The sequence below is a fragment of the Salvelinus namaycush genome, chromosome 11, assembly GCF_016432855.1.
Source record: "Salvelinus namaycush isolate Seneca chromosome 11, SaNama_1.0, whole genome shotgun sequence".
Lineage (NCBI taxonomy): Eukaryota > Metazoa > Chordata > Actinopteri > Salmoniformes > Salmonidae > Salvelinus > Salvelinus namaycush.
The window spans coordinates 20,451,118-20,466,223 of record NC_052317.1 but is presented as its reverse complement, the minus strand read 5'-3'; the positions used below and the strand labels follow the sequence as shown (position 1 = coordinate 20,466,223).

Here is a 15,106-nt window from a genome sequence, read left to right as displayed (position 1 = left end):
TTCAGTGAGGAACTCAACTGACGTCCTATCCTCCCACTGGGCCCAGCCACGGGTGACTCTCCATTTCCCATGAAGCTCTGGGGGCTCTGGACCTGCGTGGATGGGGCCTCTTGCCATTGGGGCATCCCATCTCCTGGCTCCCTGCTCTCTGCTCCGTTCACCTCCATGTCCTCATCCTCTTGGGAGGAGAAAGCACTGCTCCCCTCAGATGTCCTGCTTGCAGCCAGTAGAGGTGCCCGGGTGTGGCATACTCGGCCCTCGTAGCATGAGTTACTACAGCAGGGCTCCATGTCATCCTCGTCGGACACTCTCTCGTGACCCCTGACCTGGCCCTGGGGGTGGCGGCCCTCGCTGTCCAGCAGCAAGGCCAGGTCGGACAGACGCTCGATGGACAAGCTGCGGGGCAGGGTCCTCCTTGGGCCAGGGGTCAGGGGCTCGGCCTTCTCATCCTCTTCTGAGCCATCCTGGTCCCTGGGGCTTAGCTGGTCAGGGCCTGGGTCTGGGTCTGGATCTGGGTCCGAGTCGGGCTCCATCTCAGCCTGCTCTCCCTCCCCGTCCTCCTGGGTCTCTGGCTGGGCAGAGGGCAAGCTATGGAGGAGGTGGTGGATGCGGATGTAGTGTGAGCGAGGGGTTTCAGGCTCCCCGCAAGCCGAGGCGATGACTGTCTCCAGCTCGGACACAGGCAGGGAGCAGGGCCGGTTCTTACGCCTAGGGGTGGTCCTGACGCGCAGGGAGCAGCAGTCCTCGCCCCCCTCTTCCTGCCCCACTGCCTGCTGTTCTGCTGGCCCTCGAGAGACTCCAAACGCTGCACTCTCCATGTCCTGCACTACAGCAGAGTGTACTGCAGAGCTGAACTGACCATCTACTGGGGCACTGTCCACCCCCTCTGCCCACTCAGCCTCCTGTCCAATAGCCCTCTGCTCCTCTGGGACAGCAGCCTGAGGACTAGTGGGGGTCTGCTGGTCCCCTTCCTCACTGTTCTCCTCTACTGTGGGTAGCTTCTCTGCAGAAACAGCTACAGCCACAACTGCCTCCCCGTGAGCACCATGGACTTCTGGTTTGCTTGCTTCTGTTTTTTGGGCCTCAGCTCTGGAACAGCCAGGCCCTGAGTCTCCATCTCCATCTGTGGGCTGCTTTGAACTCGAAGGCCTTGCTGGATCCCCCTCCATGGGAGTGTCAGTATCTGTATCCCCTCCAATAGGGAGTTCTGGAGCTCCAGTATATTCCTCCTCATCCATGGGGAGTTCAGGAGCCCCCGGACCCAGGCTCATGGTGTCCTCTGCCTGGCCTTGGGCCTGGGAGGACTGGCCTTCCCCTTGGTTCTCCTGCACAGCGGCACACTCAGGCTCCGTGCTGAGAGACATGTCCTCATCATCTGCAGGGGGAGAACAGAGCTCATTACCTCACAGTCAGGGGCCTGGCTACCACACAGTGGGGCATATCCACATTAACTCACACTCTTTTAACTCTTAATAGACTATTCTGTTTCTGCTATGGTATGTCAATAAATATAAAATCTTGTATAAATCAAAGCAGCATGACAATATGGCACATGACAATACCAGAATAATCAATGCTTAATATCTGCCTGTCCAAACCTAGATATGACAGTTGATATTTACAGACATACAGTAGATATTATATATTCTAATTGTCCTACCTCTGTATTAAGAAACAGACTAATTGAACCTAAATGAGAGGAAGAAGACAAACAGGATGTGAACAAACCTGGGTTCAAATACTATGTGTTTCTGTTCAAAAACTTTGAGTGTTTGATTGAGCCTGCTGAGAGAACCAGATGGGTGGGGTTTGTGGGACTATTCCCTTAGCTCCATTACGCCAGGCAAGTTTGATCAAGTGCAGCTAAAGTGTTTGAAGGAAAACTAGTACTATATGAACCCAGGTCTGGACGTGTGTGAGATGATGTGTGTGAAAGAGGAACCTGGATGAATGGAGGAAGTGATCTCAAATCTGAACTGCAGCTGTCCACTGACATGTTCCGTCGGCAGCCTTCGGCCTAGTGTGTAGCTGATCACACGGTCACTATGGAGGAGGAAAGAAAGAGGGGAGGGACGGGGAGGGAGAGAGGAGAGGTGAGAGATAGAGATAGAGAGGGGGGTGAGAGTGAGAAAAGTGGGGTGAGAGAGGGAGAAAGGAAGAGAAAGCGAGGGAGTTGAACAGAGGGTGAGCGATGAGGGAGAAGGGGGGGAATTCAAGAGAGAGACATGTTACTTTATGATTCAACCCCCCCCCCCCCACGTTTTGGTGTTTGCCCTGCTTTAGAGGGCTCTTGTAAAGGGTTTCCAAAATATCAATTCATAAGCATTTGATTATCCTGATAATCCTATGAGCGTCCTGTTTATTCCTGAGCCGTACCCAATAGCATGCTTCTCCAGTAGCCGCTGCACAGGCATGGACAGCTTGCCCAGGAAACGTTTGATGATGGGACGACTCTTGGCAAACTTATCTTTCACCTCGATCTCCAGAACGTCCGTGGGCAGAGACACAAAGTTGAAGCGCTGAGGAGAGAGAGAAAGACATAGAATCTTTTTTAAATGCCTGTATAGGGGCTGTGTGTAAGTATGCGTGTAGTGTTAGAGATGTGTGTCACTGTGAGACGCTTGCGTAGTTGTTAGTAGTACTGAAAACACTTGCAGCTACAGGAGACAAAGAGGGAGCTATCCATGGTGCTGAACTCAAAGTAAGACTAAGTATAACTTTGGAATGGAGGGAATAATACATATGAAACAATGCATTACCCAACCCTGTGTAACCTCAAATGACAGTGATGCCAAAATGTAAAGGTAAAGAAAAAATGAAACCTCTGTAAATTAGACATTTTAATTGAAATCATTTTTTTTATTCACCCTGTGATCTCTATGACAGATGAGCTATGAACTGGCATCCCTCCAGGTATCTCTCTATCTCTACATGAACTGACCTGGTTGTAGCTTACTGTACTGTTCTGTAGTGTACTGTTCTGTTCTGCACTGTTCTGTTCTGTGCTGTTCTGTACTTGTAACAGAACATGAGTGGATCAGATATCACTAGCTCAGTATTACAGTATATACAATATATGTATGCAGTTAACCCCCTGCCTGCCTAAAGCATACAGCGAGCATGTTTGCATACTTTTTTTAATCATTGTCCTAAATTGCAGGTCATATAGTAAAGGGATGTAAAAGTAATCCATAATGTATACATACAATAGATATAGGATCTATGGTAGTGGTAGTAGCAATAGTAGAAGAGGCAGTAGCAGTGGAGGCTCCTCAGAGGAGGAAAGGGAAGCCCATCCTCAGTGAATTTCATAAAAATAAAAATAGTGAAACATTAAAAAAGTTTTAGATAAAACTACACTAAATATATTCACGTCACCAAATAATTGATTAAAACACACTGTTTTGAATTAAGGTCTACAGTAGCCTCAAAAGCACTCTGTAGGGTAGCACCATGGTGTAGCCGGAGGACAACTAGTTCCCATCCTCCTCTGGGTACATTGACTTCAATACAAATCCTAGGAGGCTCGTGGTTCTCACCTCCTTCCATAGACTTCAATGTAATTATTACAACTTCCGGAGGACGTCCTCCAACCTATTAGAGCTATTGCAGCATGAACTGACATGTTGTCCACCCAATCAAAGGATCAGAGAATGAATCTAGTACTGAAAGCATAAGCTACAGCTAGGTAGCACTGTAGGGCATAAAATGTGATGTGTAGTTGACTCAGAGAGAGAGAAAGACAAAAGTGGAACAATTTTTAACAAATACAATTCTTCAAAAATTAAGCAGAAGCAAGAGAAAGAGAGATTTTTTTACTTTTACCTAGCTAGCAAATGCAGCTAGCTAGCTAGTTTAGCATACTCAAACAGAGAGGGATGCTACAGTATGTTACCTAGCTATACAACACTGGAGCTCTTCCAAGTCAAGGTAACCTTTACGTTTTATTAATTTATTGCCACCAGGGCCCGCCGGTAAAGCTGCTAAACTGCTTGCAAACTGTACACTGTACTGCATGATTGTAGCGGGTTTACTAACGCATTAGTTCTAGTAGCTATGTTGTTGACTTGATGCCAGCTAATATGGTGACAATGATGTAGGCTGTGTGTGGCGGTTATGATATGAAGGTTTGGCTTGGAAAGGTTTTAATGCCTGGACACAAACAACTGACGTGTTGTGCACTGAAGTCCACAAGCGAAGCGAAAAGGTGAGAGGAGGAGAGAGCGTAGATGCGAGAAGTAATTTTACAACAATCTGGCTGCTATGAAAGTGAACTGTGTTTGCATGTGATCAGGGGTGTATTCATTCCACCGATTCTGTTGAAAAACGTTTCTTAAAAGGAAGCAAACGGAAAGAAACGGAGGTAAACATTCCTGAATTTGTCCAATAGAAACTTGTTTGCAACTGTTGGACAAATGATTACACCCTAAATCAGCTAGATGCAGGCAAGATTGTGCAAGGCGGTATTGAATATGTCCATGTCTGTCACCTTGATTACTCAAATTTCTCTGCACCTACATTGTAAACTTTGATTCATAGGCTAGGTTGTAGAAACCTCATGATGGGTATAGGGAAAATGTAAGTATCATGTAGTAAGTAGCCTAAACCTATCCATGTTACATTAAGCTGGGTAAATGGAATATGAATGAGTCATCCAATATGCTGTAATAGAAATAAGACCATGCTCATAAAAAATGTATCATCCGCCTCATCTTAAACGGCACGACCGCCACTGGGCGATAGTCATACTAATCATGGATTATACCACCACTCTCCTAGTTACTAGTGTGTTAGTGTGATGATTCAAGGTCAGTGTGTTCTGAACCTGCAGCTCGCAGCATCATCACAAGCAGAGAGGCCTAGCTGTATGTGCCAATGACTGTAGGGGAATGGGCCTGTGTTAGTTATTATCAGGATGATTAACTTTCACTTTTACTGTAGGCCACAGGCTGTAATGTAATGGCTGGGTGAGTCTAGACTAATTGTTCAACCCAAACAATGAGTCACAAGTGAAGAGAGATTCCTTAATTTAACCCCTAGAGTCGGTGTCCGCACCCCCGCGGATATCAAATCAGCATAATAAAAAACTCCCAATAAACGTCTGTTTTAAACTAGAGATATCTGGCTCTCATAAACACACAAATAACCTGGGCAAAGTGTCAAAAACATGAAAGGCTAATAGTAAAATGTTAAAGTAAATCAACAGATCTGTCAACAGATAGTAGACCAATCAGGCAAATCTTAGTCATAAGGCATATTGGGACAAGAGAGGTTTGTCTCAGTGACTTTATGTGCTAGCTAACATAAATTGATGTCCATGTTCTGCAGATAGTATGTACGTGCATAATACAGTGCCTTCGGAAAGTATTAGACCCCTTGACTTTTCCCACATTTTGTTACAACCTTAATCCAAAATGTATGAAATTGTTTTTTTCCTCATCAATCTACACACAATACCCCACACATTTTTTTTGCTGATTTATAAAAAATAAAAAACGTATTTTCACAAGTATTCCGACCCTTTACTCAGTACTTTATTGAAGCACCTTTGGCAGCGATTACAGCCTTGAGTCTTCTTGGGTATGACGCTACACGCTTGGCACACCTGTATTTGAGGAGTTTCTCCCATTCTTCTCCAAAGATCCTCACAAGCTCTGTCAGGTTGGATGGGGAGCATTGCTGCACAGCTATTTTCAGGTCTCTCCAGAGATGTTCGATCAGGTTCAAGTTCGGGCTCTGGCTGGGCCACATAAGGACATTCAGAGACTTATTTTCTGAAGCCACTCCTGCGTTGTCTTGGCTGTGTGCTTAGGGTCGTTGTCCTGTTGGAAGGTTAACCTTTGCCCTAGTCTGAGGTCCTGAGTGCTCTGGAGCAGGTTTTTATCAAGGATCTCTCTGTACTTTTCTCCGTTCATCTTTGCCTCGATCCTGACTAGTTTCGCAGTCCCTGCTGCTGAACAACATCCCCACAGCATGATGTTGCCACCACCATGCTTCACCATAGGGATGGTGCCAGAATTCCTCCAAACGTGATGCTTGGCATTCAGGCCAAAGAGTTCAATCTTGGTTTCATCAGACCAGAGAATCTTGTTTCTCATGGTCTGAGAGTTCTTTAGGTGCCTTTTGACAAACTCCAAGTGGGCTGTCATGTGCCTTTTTACTAAGGAGTGGCTTCCGTCTGGCCACTCTACCATAAAGCCCTGATTGATGGAGTGCTGCAGAGATGGTTGTCATTCTGGAAGGTTCTCCCATCTCCACAGAGGAACTCTAGAGCTCTGTCAGAGTGACCATCGGGTTCTTGGGCACCTACCTGACCAAGGTCCTTTTCCCCCGATTGCTCAGTTTGGCTGGGTGGCCAGCTCTAGGAAGAGTCTTGGTGGTTCCCAACTTCTTCCATTTAAGAATGATGGAGGCCACTGTGTTCTTGAGGACCTTCAATGCTGCTGACATTTTTTTCTACCCTTCCCCAAATCAGTGCCTCGACACAATCCTGTCTCTGAGTTCTACGGACAATTTCTTCGACTTCATGGCTTGGTTTTTGCTCTGACATGCACTGTCAACTGTGGGACCTTATATAGACAGGTGTGTGCCTTTCCAAATCATGTCCAATCAATTGAATTTCCCACAGGTGGATCAAGTTGTAGAAACATCTCAAGGATGATGAATTTCGAGTCAATTTCGAGTCTCATAGCAAAGGGTCGGAATATTTACAGTATGTACAATTGAAGTCGGACGTTTAAATACTTAATAATGGATCAATTAATCGAAGCGCCACAGCCGGTACCCATCGTTAACCTTTGGAAACAAAGGTTGCCTCGTGCTGCTGCCCCATGAACAACACCCAGAAATAAAACTCAGCTTCAGAATTATGTTTATGCAAGAACGAAGAATGGTATGAGAAATAAATATGAATTTGTGATTGCAGCATAGAGTCATGTGATGTGATTCTGGAGCCCTATAGGAAGATAGTGTCTACATCCAAAATAGTACCCTAGTCCCTATATAGTGCACTACTTTTGACCAGAGTGGGCCGTGGTAAAAATAAGTGCACTATAAAGGGAATAGGGTGCTATTTGGGAGACAAAGAGGGAGATCTATTATTGAAAAGTGTTTCAGCTGCTGAGAATAGAACATGACGATGGTGTGAGGCTGTCTGCATCCCAAATGGCACCCTATTCCTTATATAGTAGAATGGCGCTGGTCAAAAGTAGTGCACTAGGGAATAAGGTGCCATTTGTGATGCACAGTGTCTGAGAGGCAGAAAGCTGGTGGTGGTGGTGGGGTGCTGTGGTTTATATATAACCCTGGCCTGTACTGGTGTGTGCCCTTACCTGTACTCCCATGACTCTCTCTGTCAGGGAGTCTTGAGGGAGCGAAGGAAGGCTGCGCCTGATCTGAATATCAAACAGGGGAGGGTGAGGTGCACTTTTCCGCTGCCTTCAGCCTTCCTCACAGAAGCCCTGGATAATTTCAAGGTACAAGAGGGAGACACGAAGAGGGAGGAACCTACTCTATTAGCTAAACTCTTCATTATACAGTCAGATCCAGCATGAAGCCTGCAGAAACCATCACCGCAGGTGTCATACCTCCCCTTATCCATACTGATAATTTCCAAGAACACAGAGTGGCGCCGCTATATCCTTCCCCTCAATATACTGAAGGGGTGTTGATACTGTACCAAAGCAGAGCTGGGTCTGTGACACATTTCCTGCCCTTTCAGGGCGACACCACATAATTGAACCATTAGCTAAATGAGTACCGGTAACCCAGTAATAGCCTATTATAGGGAGAGAAAGGGGATTTTTACCAGCATGGTAATAAAAGAGGATTATCACATGAGGAAACTCTGAGTCATGGTGTAAATGTATAATTCATACATTATAAATTATAATGCATTTTGACTGTTCTTGTCCTTGAAATAGCTTTCGAAACCAAAGCCCCTGAATCAGAAGGAGACACTGTCTGCTGAGTAGAGGAAGTGGAAGGAGGGTAATGATGAAGAATATAAAGAGGCAGGGAAGGAGGGAGGGTGTACTGCTGTGTTCAGGAGGAGGAGATACAGCCAGACTGCTGTGTTCAGGAGGAGGAGATACAGCCAGGGAGGGAGGGAGTACTGCTGTGTTCAGGAGGAGGAGATACAGCCAGGGAGGGAGGGAGTACTGCTGTGTTCAGGAGGAGGAGATACAGCCAGAGAGGGGAATATCCCTCCCTAAACAAGTCAAATGTTAATAAGCCTACTGCCTGCCAGTCCCTCAAACGTCTTTTCCCTTCCCTCTCTCCAAAAGACATGTAAAATAAAATCCTCCTACCCCCTCTACCTTCCTCTACTCTCTCTCTCGCGCCCTCTCTGTCTATCTCTGCCTGCCTGCATGCCTGCCTGTTTGACCCATTTTCCGACTGTCTGTCCTCCAAAGCACTCTCCTCATTAGCAGTGTAAATGCAAATCCCCCCATGATGATGAGGAGGAACACAGCGGATGGATTTAATGAGATCTCAGCATCCCGTGCAATACACATTGTTCCTCAAGTTAATATCGCTCACCAAACAACACTGTCACATTCATACACACTCACTGAGTGTACAAAATATTAGGAACACCTTCCTAATATTAGGTTCCTTTTTTTGCCATCAGAACATTCTCAATTCGTCAGGCATGGACTCTACAAGGTGTGAACGCGTTCCACAGGGATGCTGGCCCATGTTAACTCCAACGATTCCCGCCCATGTTGACTCCAACGCTTCCTGCACATGTTGACTCCAATGCTTCCACAGTTGTGTCAAGTTGGCTGGATGTCCTTTGGGTGGTGGCCTATTCTTGATACACACGGGAAACTGCTGAGCGTGAAAAACCCAGCAGCATTGCAGTTCTTGACATACTCAAACCAGTGCGCCTGGCACCTACTACCATACCCTGTTCAAAAGCACTTAAATCTTTTGTCTTGCCCATTCACCCTCTGAATGGCAATCATACACAAGTCATGTCTCAATTGTCTCAAGGCTTAAACATCCTTCTTTAAGCTGTCTCCTCCCCTTCATCTACACTGTTTGAAGTGTATTTAACAGGTGACATCATTAATTTACATTTTTATGTATTATATTTAACCTTTATTTAACTAGACAAGTCAATAAGAGATAATAGCTTTCACCTGAGCTGTGTTCGAATACTCATACTAAACGCACTAACCGTACTATTTGTGACGTGAATTGAGTATATAGTTATTGGTCATAGCATGGATATAGTTAGTATGCCAAAAGTTCCCAGATGTCTTACTAAATTTGCCAAAATACGAAGTATACAAGCAATGGACACTATTTCAGTGCTTTTAGGAACAATAATGCAATTCTTCAGAAAATGAGCATGGCTTCACAACGTTTTCAGATTTGTAGAAAATGGCGGAAAATGTGCAGCCGAAGCAAAAAAGTCCAACGAGAGCGGATACAAACTCATTGCTTTAACTAATTATGTCAAATGTTAAGAAAATGTTGAGCAATGTAATAAAGTAATGACTTTCAAATAAGTTACATTGCATGCTATGTTGGTTGACAATTTGTTAGCTATGCTATCCTTATGAACCCCATTGCATTACAGCAGCATCTACCGGTATGTTAGCTGGTTACCTAATGTTAGTTGGCTACTAATAGATCGAACTTGCCAGGCAGATATTAACTAATCTGCTATTTAACTAACTACCCAACGTTTATTGACTTGATTATTCACACAATTCTTAGCTAAGTGGTATAGTCATTTTGCGTTTAAATGGACATTGTTAATTCTGGCTATCTACTCAGATTTCAGAGGACTCTCCCGCAGAATAACTGATACATTTACAAATGCTTAACACCCGTTGAATATGGCTGGGGTCAGTAAACTTCGGCAAAAAAAAAAGCAATTACATTTTTGCCAGCAGCACAGTCACCAACGCTATGGATAACATGAAAACAGCCTAACCAGCTCTGCTAGGGCGGGTAAAATGGTTAGAGTGAGGTGTTTTCTCATTTGTTTCTGGAAGTATATAGTCAACGTTAGCCAGTTAATTTGGCTGCTTGACTGCAATTGAACGGTCCGAGAGCGAAACGCTCTACATTTACGAACAGACAATCTGACAATGCTCTGGATTTACAAACACCCAGAGTGCACTCTGCCACTCCAGATTGAATTTACAAACACACCGAAAATCATAAAATATTTAGCTAGTCATTTGTTATGCTAACAAGCTAGCAAGAGGTTGCATAGCAACAGCATCAACTTCCGGTAGACAGGCGAAGCTCTAGTACGCTCAACTGAAACAATACAGTTTGCTTACAGTATACTAAAATGAACTAATAGTATGTAGTATATACTCATTAAGTATGTAGTATACAGTATGGGTATTCGAATACAGCCCTGGATTCACCTGGTCAGTCTACGTCATGGAAAGAGTGGGTGTTCCTAATGTTTTGTGCACTCAGTGTATATTAAAAAAGTATACAGTGCCTTCGGAAAGTATTCACACCCCTTGACATTTTCTAAAATGGATTGAGTAAAAAATTTCCTCAGCAATCTACACACAATACCCCATAATGACAAAGCGAAAACAGCTTTTTAGACATTTTTGCTAATGTATTCAGACCCTTTGCTATGAGAATCGAAATTGAGCTCACTTACATCCTGTTTCCATTGATCATCTTTGAGATATTTCTACAACTTGATTGGGATCTACCTGTGGTAAATTCAATTGATTGGACATTCATTTGGAAAGGCACACACATGTCTATATAAGATCTCACATTTGACAGTGAATTTCAGAGCAAAAACAGAGCCATGAGGTCGAAGGAATTGTCCGTAGAGCACCGAGAAAGGATTGTGTCGAGGCACTGATCTGGGAAGGGTACGAGAAAATGTCTGCAGCATTGAAGGTCCCCAAGAACACAGTGGCCTCCATCATTCTTAAATGGAAGAAGTTTGGAACCACCAAGACTCTTCCTAGAGCTGGCCGCCCTGCCAAACAATCAAGGGAAAAGGACCTTGGTCAGGTAGGTGACCAAGAACCCGATGGTCACTCTGACAGAGCTCTAGAGTTCCTCTGTGGAGATGGGAGAACCTTCCAGAATGACAACCATCTCTGCAGCACTCCACCAATCAGGCCTTTATGGTAGAGTGGCCAGATGGAAGCCACTCCTCAGTAAAAGGCACATGACAGCCCACTTGAAGTTTGTCAAAAGGCACCTAAATACTCTCAGACCATGAGAAACAAGATTCTCTGGTCTGATGAAACCAAGATTGAACTCTTTGGCCTGAATGCCAAGCGTCAGGTCTGGAGGAAACCAGGCACCACCATTTTTCAGCGGCAGGGACTGGGAGTCTAGTCAGCAAAGATGAACGGAGCAAAGTACAGAGAGATCCTTGATGAAAACCTGCTCCAGAGTGCTCAGGACCTCAGACTGGGGCCCTAAGCACACACAGCCAAGACAACGCAGGAGTGGCCTCGGGACATGTCTCTGAATGTCCTTGAGTGGCCCAGCCAGAGCCCGGACTTGAACATCTCTGGAGAGACCTGAAAATATCTGTGCAGCAACGCTCCACATCCAACCTGACAGAGTTTGAGAGGATCTGCAGAGAAGAATGGGAGAAACTCCCCAAATACAGATGTGCCAAGCTTGTAGTGTCATACCCAAGAAGACTGGAGGCTGTAATCGCTGCCTACGGTGCTTCAACAAAGTACTGAGTAAAGGGTCTGAATACTTATGTAAATGTGATATTTACAGAAAAACAAGTCTAAAAACCTGTTTTTGCTTTGTCATTATGGGGTACTGTGTGTAGATTGATGAGGGAAAAAATCTAATATAATACTTCCTGAATGCACTGTATATTGCAGGGATAGTGCTATCAACTCATCACATCCAAACCACAACTGTTGTAACCCATTTTCAGCACTTGTTCTCTTGAGCAAAAACAAGAAAACCAACTTTGGTTACAACCGTGTAAATTCTGTACATCCCAGTTAGTGTTTCAATATGGTTCCAGGTCAACAGTACCTGTATAACATATTGTATAAAGCTCCCTAAGACTGTCACTCTGCCTGACTTTATTGCCCTGTTACAGAGAGCATACTCAAGGTTGCTCGCTTTTTCATAGTCCTTCGAGCCAGATAGCAACAATTGTCCTGGAACACATAGAATATAAAGCCTTGTCAGGGCCCTCCTCTCACCTCTCTCTGCCAGCGGGGGTTGATGGTGTTACAGACGATGCCTGAGCGTTTCTCCTGGCCGTGGTGTGGCAGCGCTGGAAAGATGCTGTTCCTGCCGGGATGGATGGCGATCTTCAGGTAGGGGTCAGGGTTGAAGAACATCCCTTTCTTCAGCCCCGTGGCGTGGAAATCTACCAGAGACGATAAGAGTATAGAGGAGGAGACGATGAGGATAAAAGGCTTTAAAATTACACCTTTAACGGCTTAAGAAAATCCCAAACTCCTGACAAAGAGGAGCAGAGTGCAGGCAGCAGGAATGTCCTTGAGAAAGAGAATGTTCCTTTTAGTTCTGCAAATCAATTCAGTTGAATATCCTGTGTTGCCACAGTATGCTGTACTTCTACAATAGTAATAATATGTTCTACTATAGCAGAGCAGAGACAGAATAACTCACCCTGAAAAATACATCTAGACAGAATTATTATTTTGCATAGCGTTGCATTTAACTTGAACTTCTCTCCAACTCTGCTCTGTAATATTTGTGACAGCCATGTCATACAGTAGCATAGCCTTCCAGTGATCTGGGACCAGACAGGGACTACTACAGTCAGTATGTTTGTTCAGTATTTGTAAGCCTGTGTTGATCAAAGCTGAAGACGAAGGGGGAAGAGCTGCTGTCTGAAATCCCATCTGCCTCCCCCTGACATCTCCCATGCAGCCGTGGGTGGAGAGAATCGTTTGGATACACGATTTAGCAAGCTGTCACACCCACCTTTCATCTGCACTACCTCACTGTGAATCAGGTGGAACTGGATCATACCGCCTCTACTGCTGCTGCTGCATCCCTCACAGTTGGGAATCCAACTCAACTCAGGACTGTCAGAAACACTTAGCACAATAGACTCACTGTGCTTTTCCTATGATGAGTCAGAGCCTCACTTGTTAGGATGTTTTTGTGACATTTCTACAGATGTGATGTATTTCTTCATGCAGCGTTTGGGAATGAAACAGCCGCATTTAAGTATGGAAGTGTTAGGAGAAAGGAATCCTTTTCATCACCGTCATGTAAGTGTGGGTTTGTCAATATTTCTCTAACTGCTAGCATTCTGTATCATGCCAGTTGGCACAGAACATTCCTTCCTGTAATGCACATGATGTACTCCAGATGGATGATAGTACTGTATCTGAATCCTGGGATGAGTTGCTATGGAGACACAAGCTGTGTGTTGCCCTTTGCCACAGTGATGCTGGCACGTGTGCTGGCCCAACCCTGTAGAGACGCGTTGCCAAGGTAACGTGGTGGTAGGGGCGGGGGGCATGCTCACCTGAGAGGGAGAAGCTAATGAGTCTTCTGCTGCCTGTGCTCTGGGGGACTTCTTCATTGGTGATGGGCTTAAACACCTACAGAGAGAGAGGGTGAGAAAGAGAGAGCGAAAGAAAGAGAGGGTTAGAGAGCGAGAGAGGGTTAGAGAGAGAGAGAGAGAGCACAAGAAAGAGAGAGAGAGAGAGAGAGAGAAAGAAAGAAAGAAAGAAAGAGTCACATCAGCGCCCGCCTTTAAAGCACCTCTCCTCCCTGTTCCTCCTCCACAGGTGTAAGCCTGCCTAAGGGTCTTTATAGCAGGCTGGATTTGTGGAAAATAGCCACTGAGAGATGATGGAGGGCCACTGAGAGATGGAGGGCCACTGAGAGATGGGGGTGGAGGATAAAGGTCATATGCAAACGCACGCACACACACCATCACAGCAGTAACAATACAATGGCATTTTGACAGGCTGTGACATTGATGTGTTTCTCTGAGATTGTTCCTCTGGGTGTGATCTCTAGGAGGACTAGTGACTAGTCATTATAGCAGTGTGGGGGTATGTAGGCTGTGGGGGCAGGGCCTGCATAGGCCTGGGCTAATGCATTTCACTCCCTGGCTGCAGTGGGCCTACAGCAGACAGCTGGAGTGCCCACAGGGGACCTCTACTACAGTATACTCCACAGGGACAACACAAGGACATTATCTGATTCCCCTCTCTGTTCACCTCTGGCTGTGGCGTATCTGTCTGTCTATCTCTCAGACTGCTGTCTGTCTGTGCGTGATCTCTCTCAAGACAGGCAATGTCATCCAGCCAATAAGCATATAATAATTTACACTTAGCACCACTTTCAATTTCAGGATTTTCTTTTCCAGTCAATGAGAAAAGAAGGGTAAACCAATCTAATGGATTGCTAAACCCATTATATCTGCCCTTTAAATCACGTCTGATAACCCCTAGTAATCCAGGTAACACTGGACAACAGATGACATGCTAACCCCTTTCTGGAACAGTCAGGATTTTTTTTCTTACTTTTCTTACCACTCTAGGCTCTAAAGTGGTAAGAAAAGCTTCAACCCAGACAATGGAAAAATATATCCTTTAGATGGAAAGACATACAGTAGATCCGTTGTAAATCACCACCTCTTCCCTTCAGTGCCCCTTGAGAAGCCCATATGAACACATAGAGCCCATGTACAGTAGCACTAATACCAGGTTGGGACTAAGTAGTCCTACACGCTCACCGGAACTGAGGGGTTCTTCACAGTCAAACTGGGGGTGGTGGCACGCAGTGCCCCGCTCACACCATGATAGTATTTAAAACAGATCTTGGTCTCCACTGAGGAAAAAAGAGACAAATGACAGAAGAGAGGACAGAAGTTAGTTTAAGAACAGGAGAGAGATTGTTCTATCTTTTTAAAATTACCTACTGTTTGCATTATACACTATTTCTCTGTTTATTGGCACCTTTATCAGGTTTCACAGTTGGAAAGCTCTCAAAAACAGGCCAGAGACACACCAGCGTGACCTAAGGAAGCTGTTGTGAGCAGCATGCCAATAAACTGGGGGAGAGAGAGCAGACGGTCCTCAGCTACATGGTTATTAGCAGCGGAGTCTGACACAGAGAGATAATACTA

The 15,106-nt window shown here is 45.2% G+C and overlaps 1 protein-coding gene across 1 annotated transcript in view; it reads right to left on the bottom strand.

Annotated features, from left to right (window-relative positions):
* LOC120055277 (E3 ubiquitin-protein ligase HECW1-like) overlaps nucleotides 1-15,106 on the bottom strand; it is a 45,149-nt gene that overhangs the window by 24,561 nt on the left and 5,482 nt on the right. Inside the window, 6 exon segments of the mRNA XM_039003162.1 lie at nucleotides 23-1,375; nucleotides 1,943-2,043; nucleotides 2,377-2,519; nucleotides 12,189-12,358; nucleotides 13,493-13,568; nucleotides 14,714-14,808. Coding sequence (XP_038859090.1) covers nucleotides 23-1,375; nucleotides 1,943-2,043; nucleotides 2,377-2,519; nucleotides 12,189-12,358; nucleotides 13,493-13,568; nucleotides 14,714-14,808 — 1,938 coding nt within the window.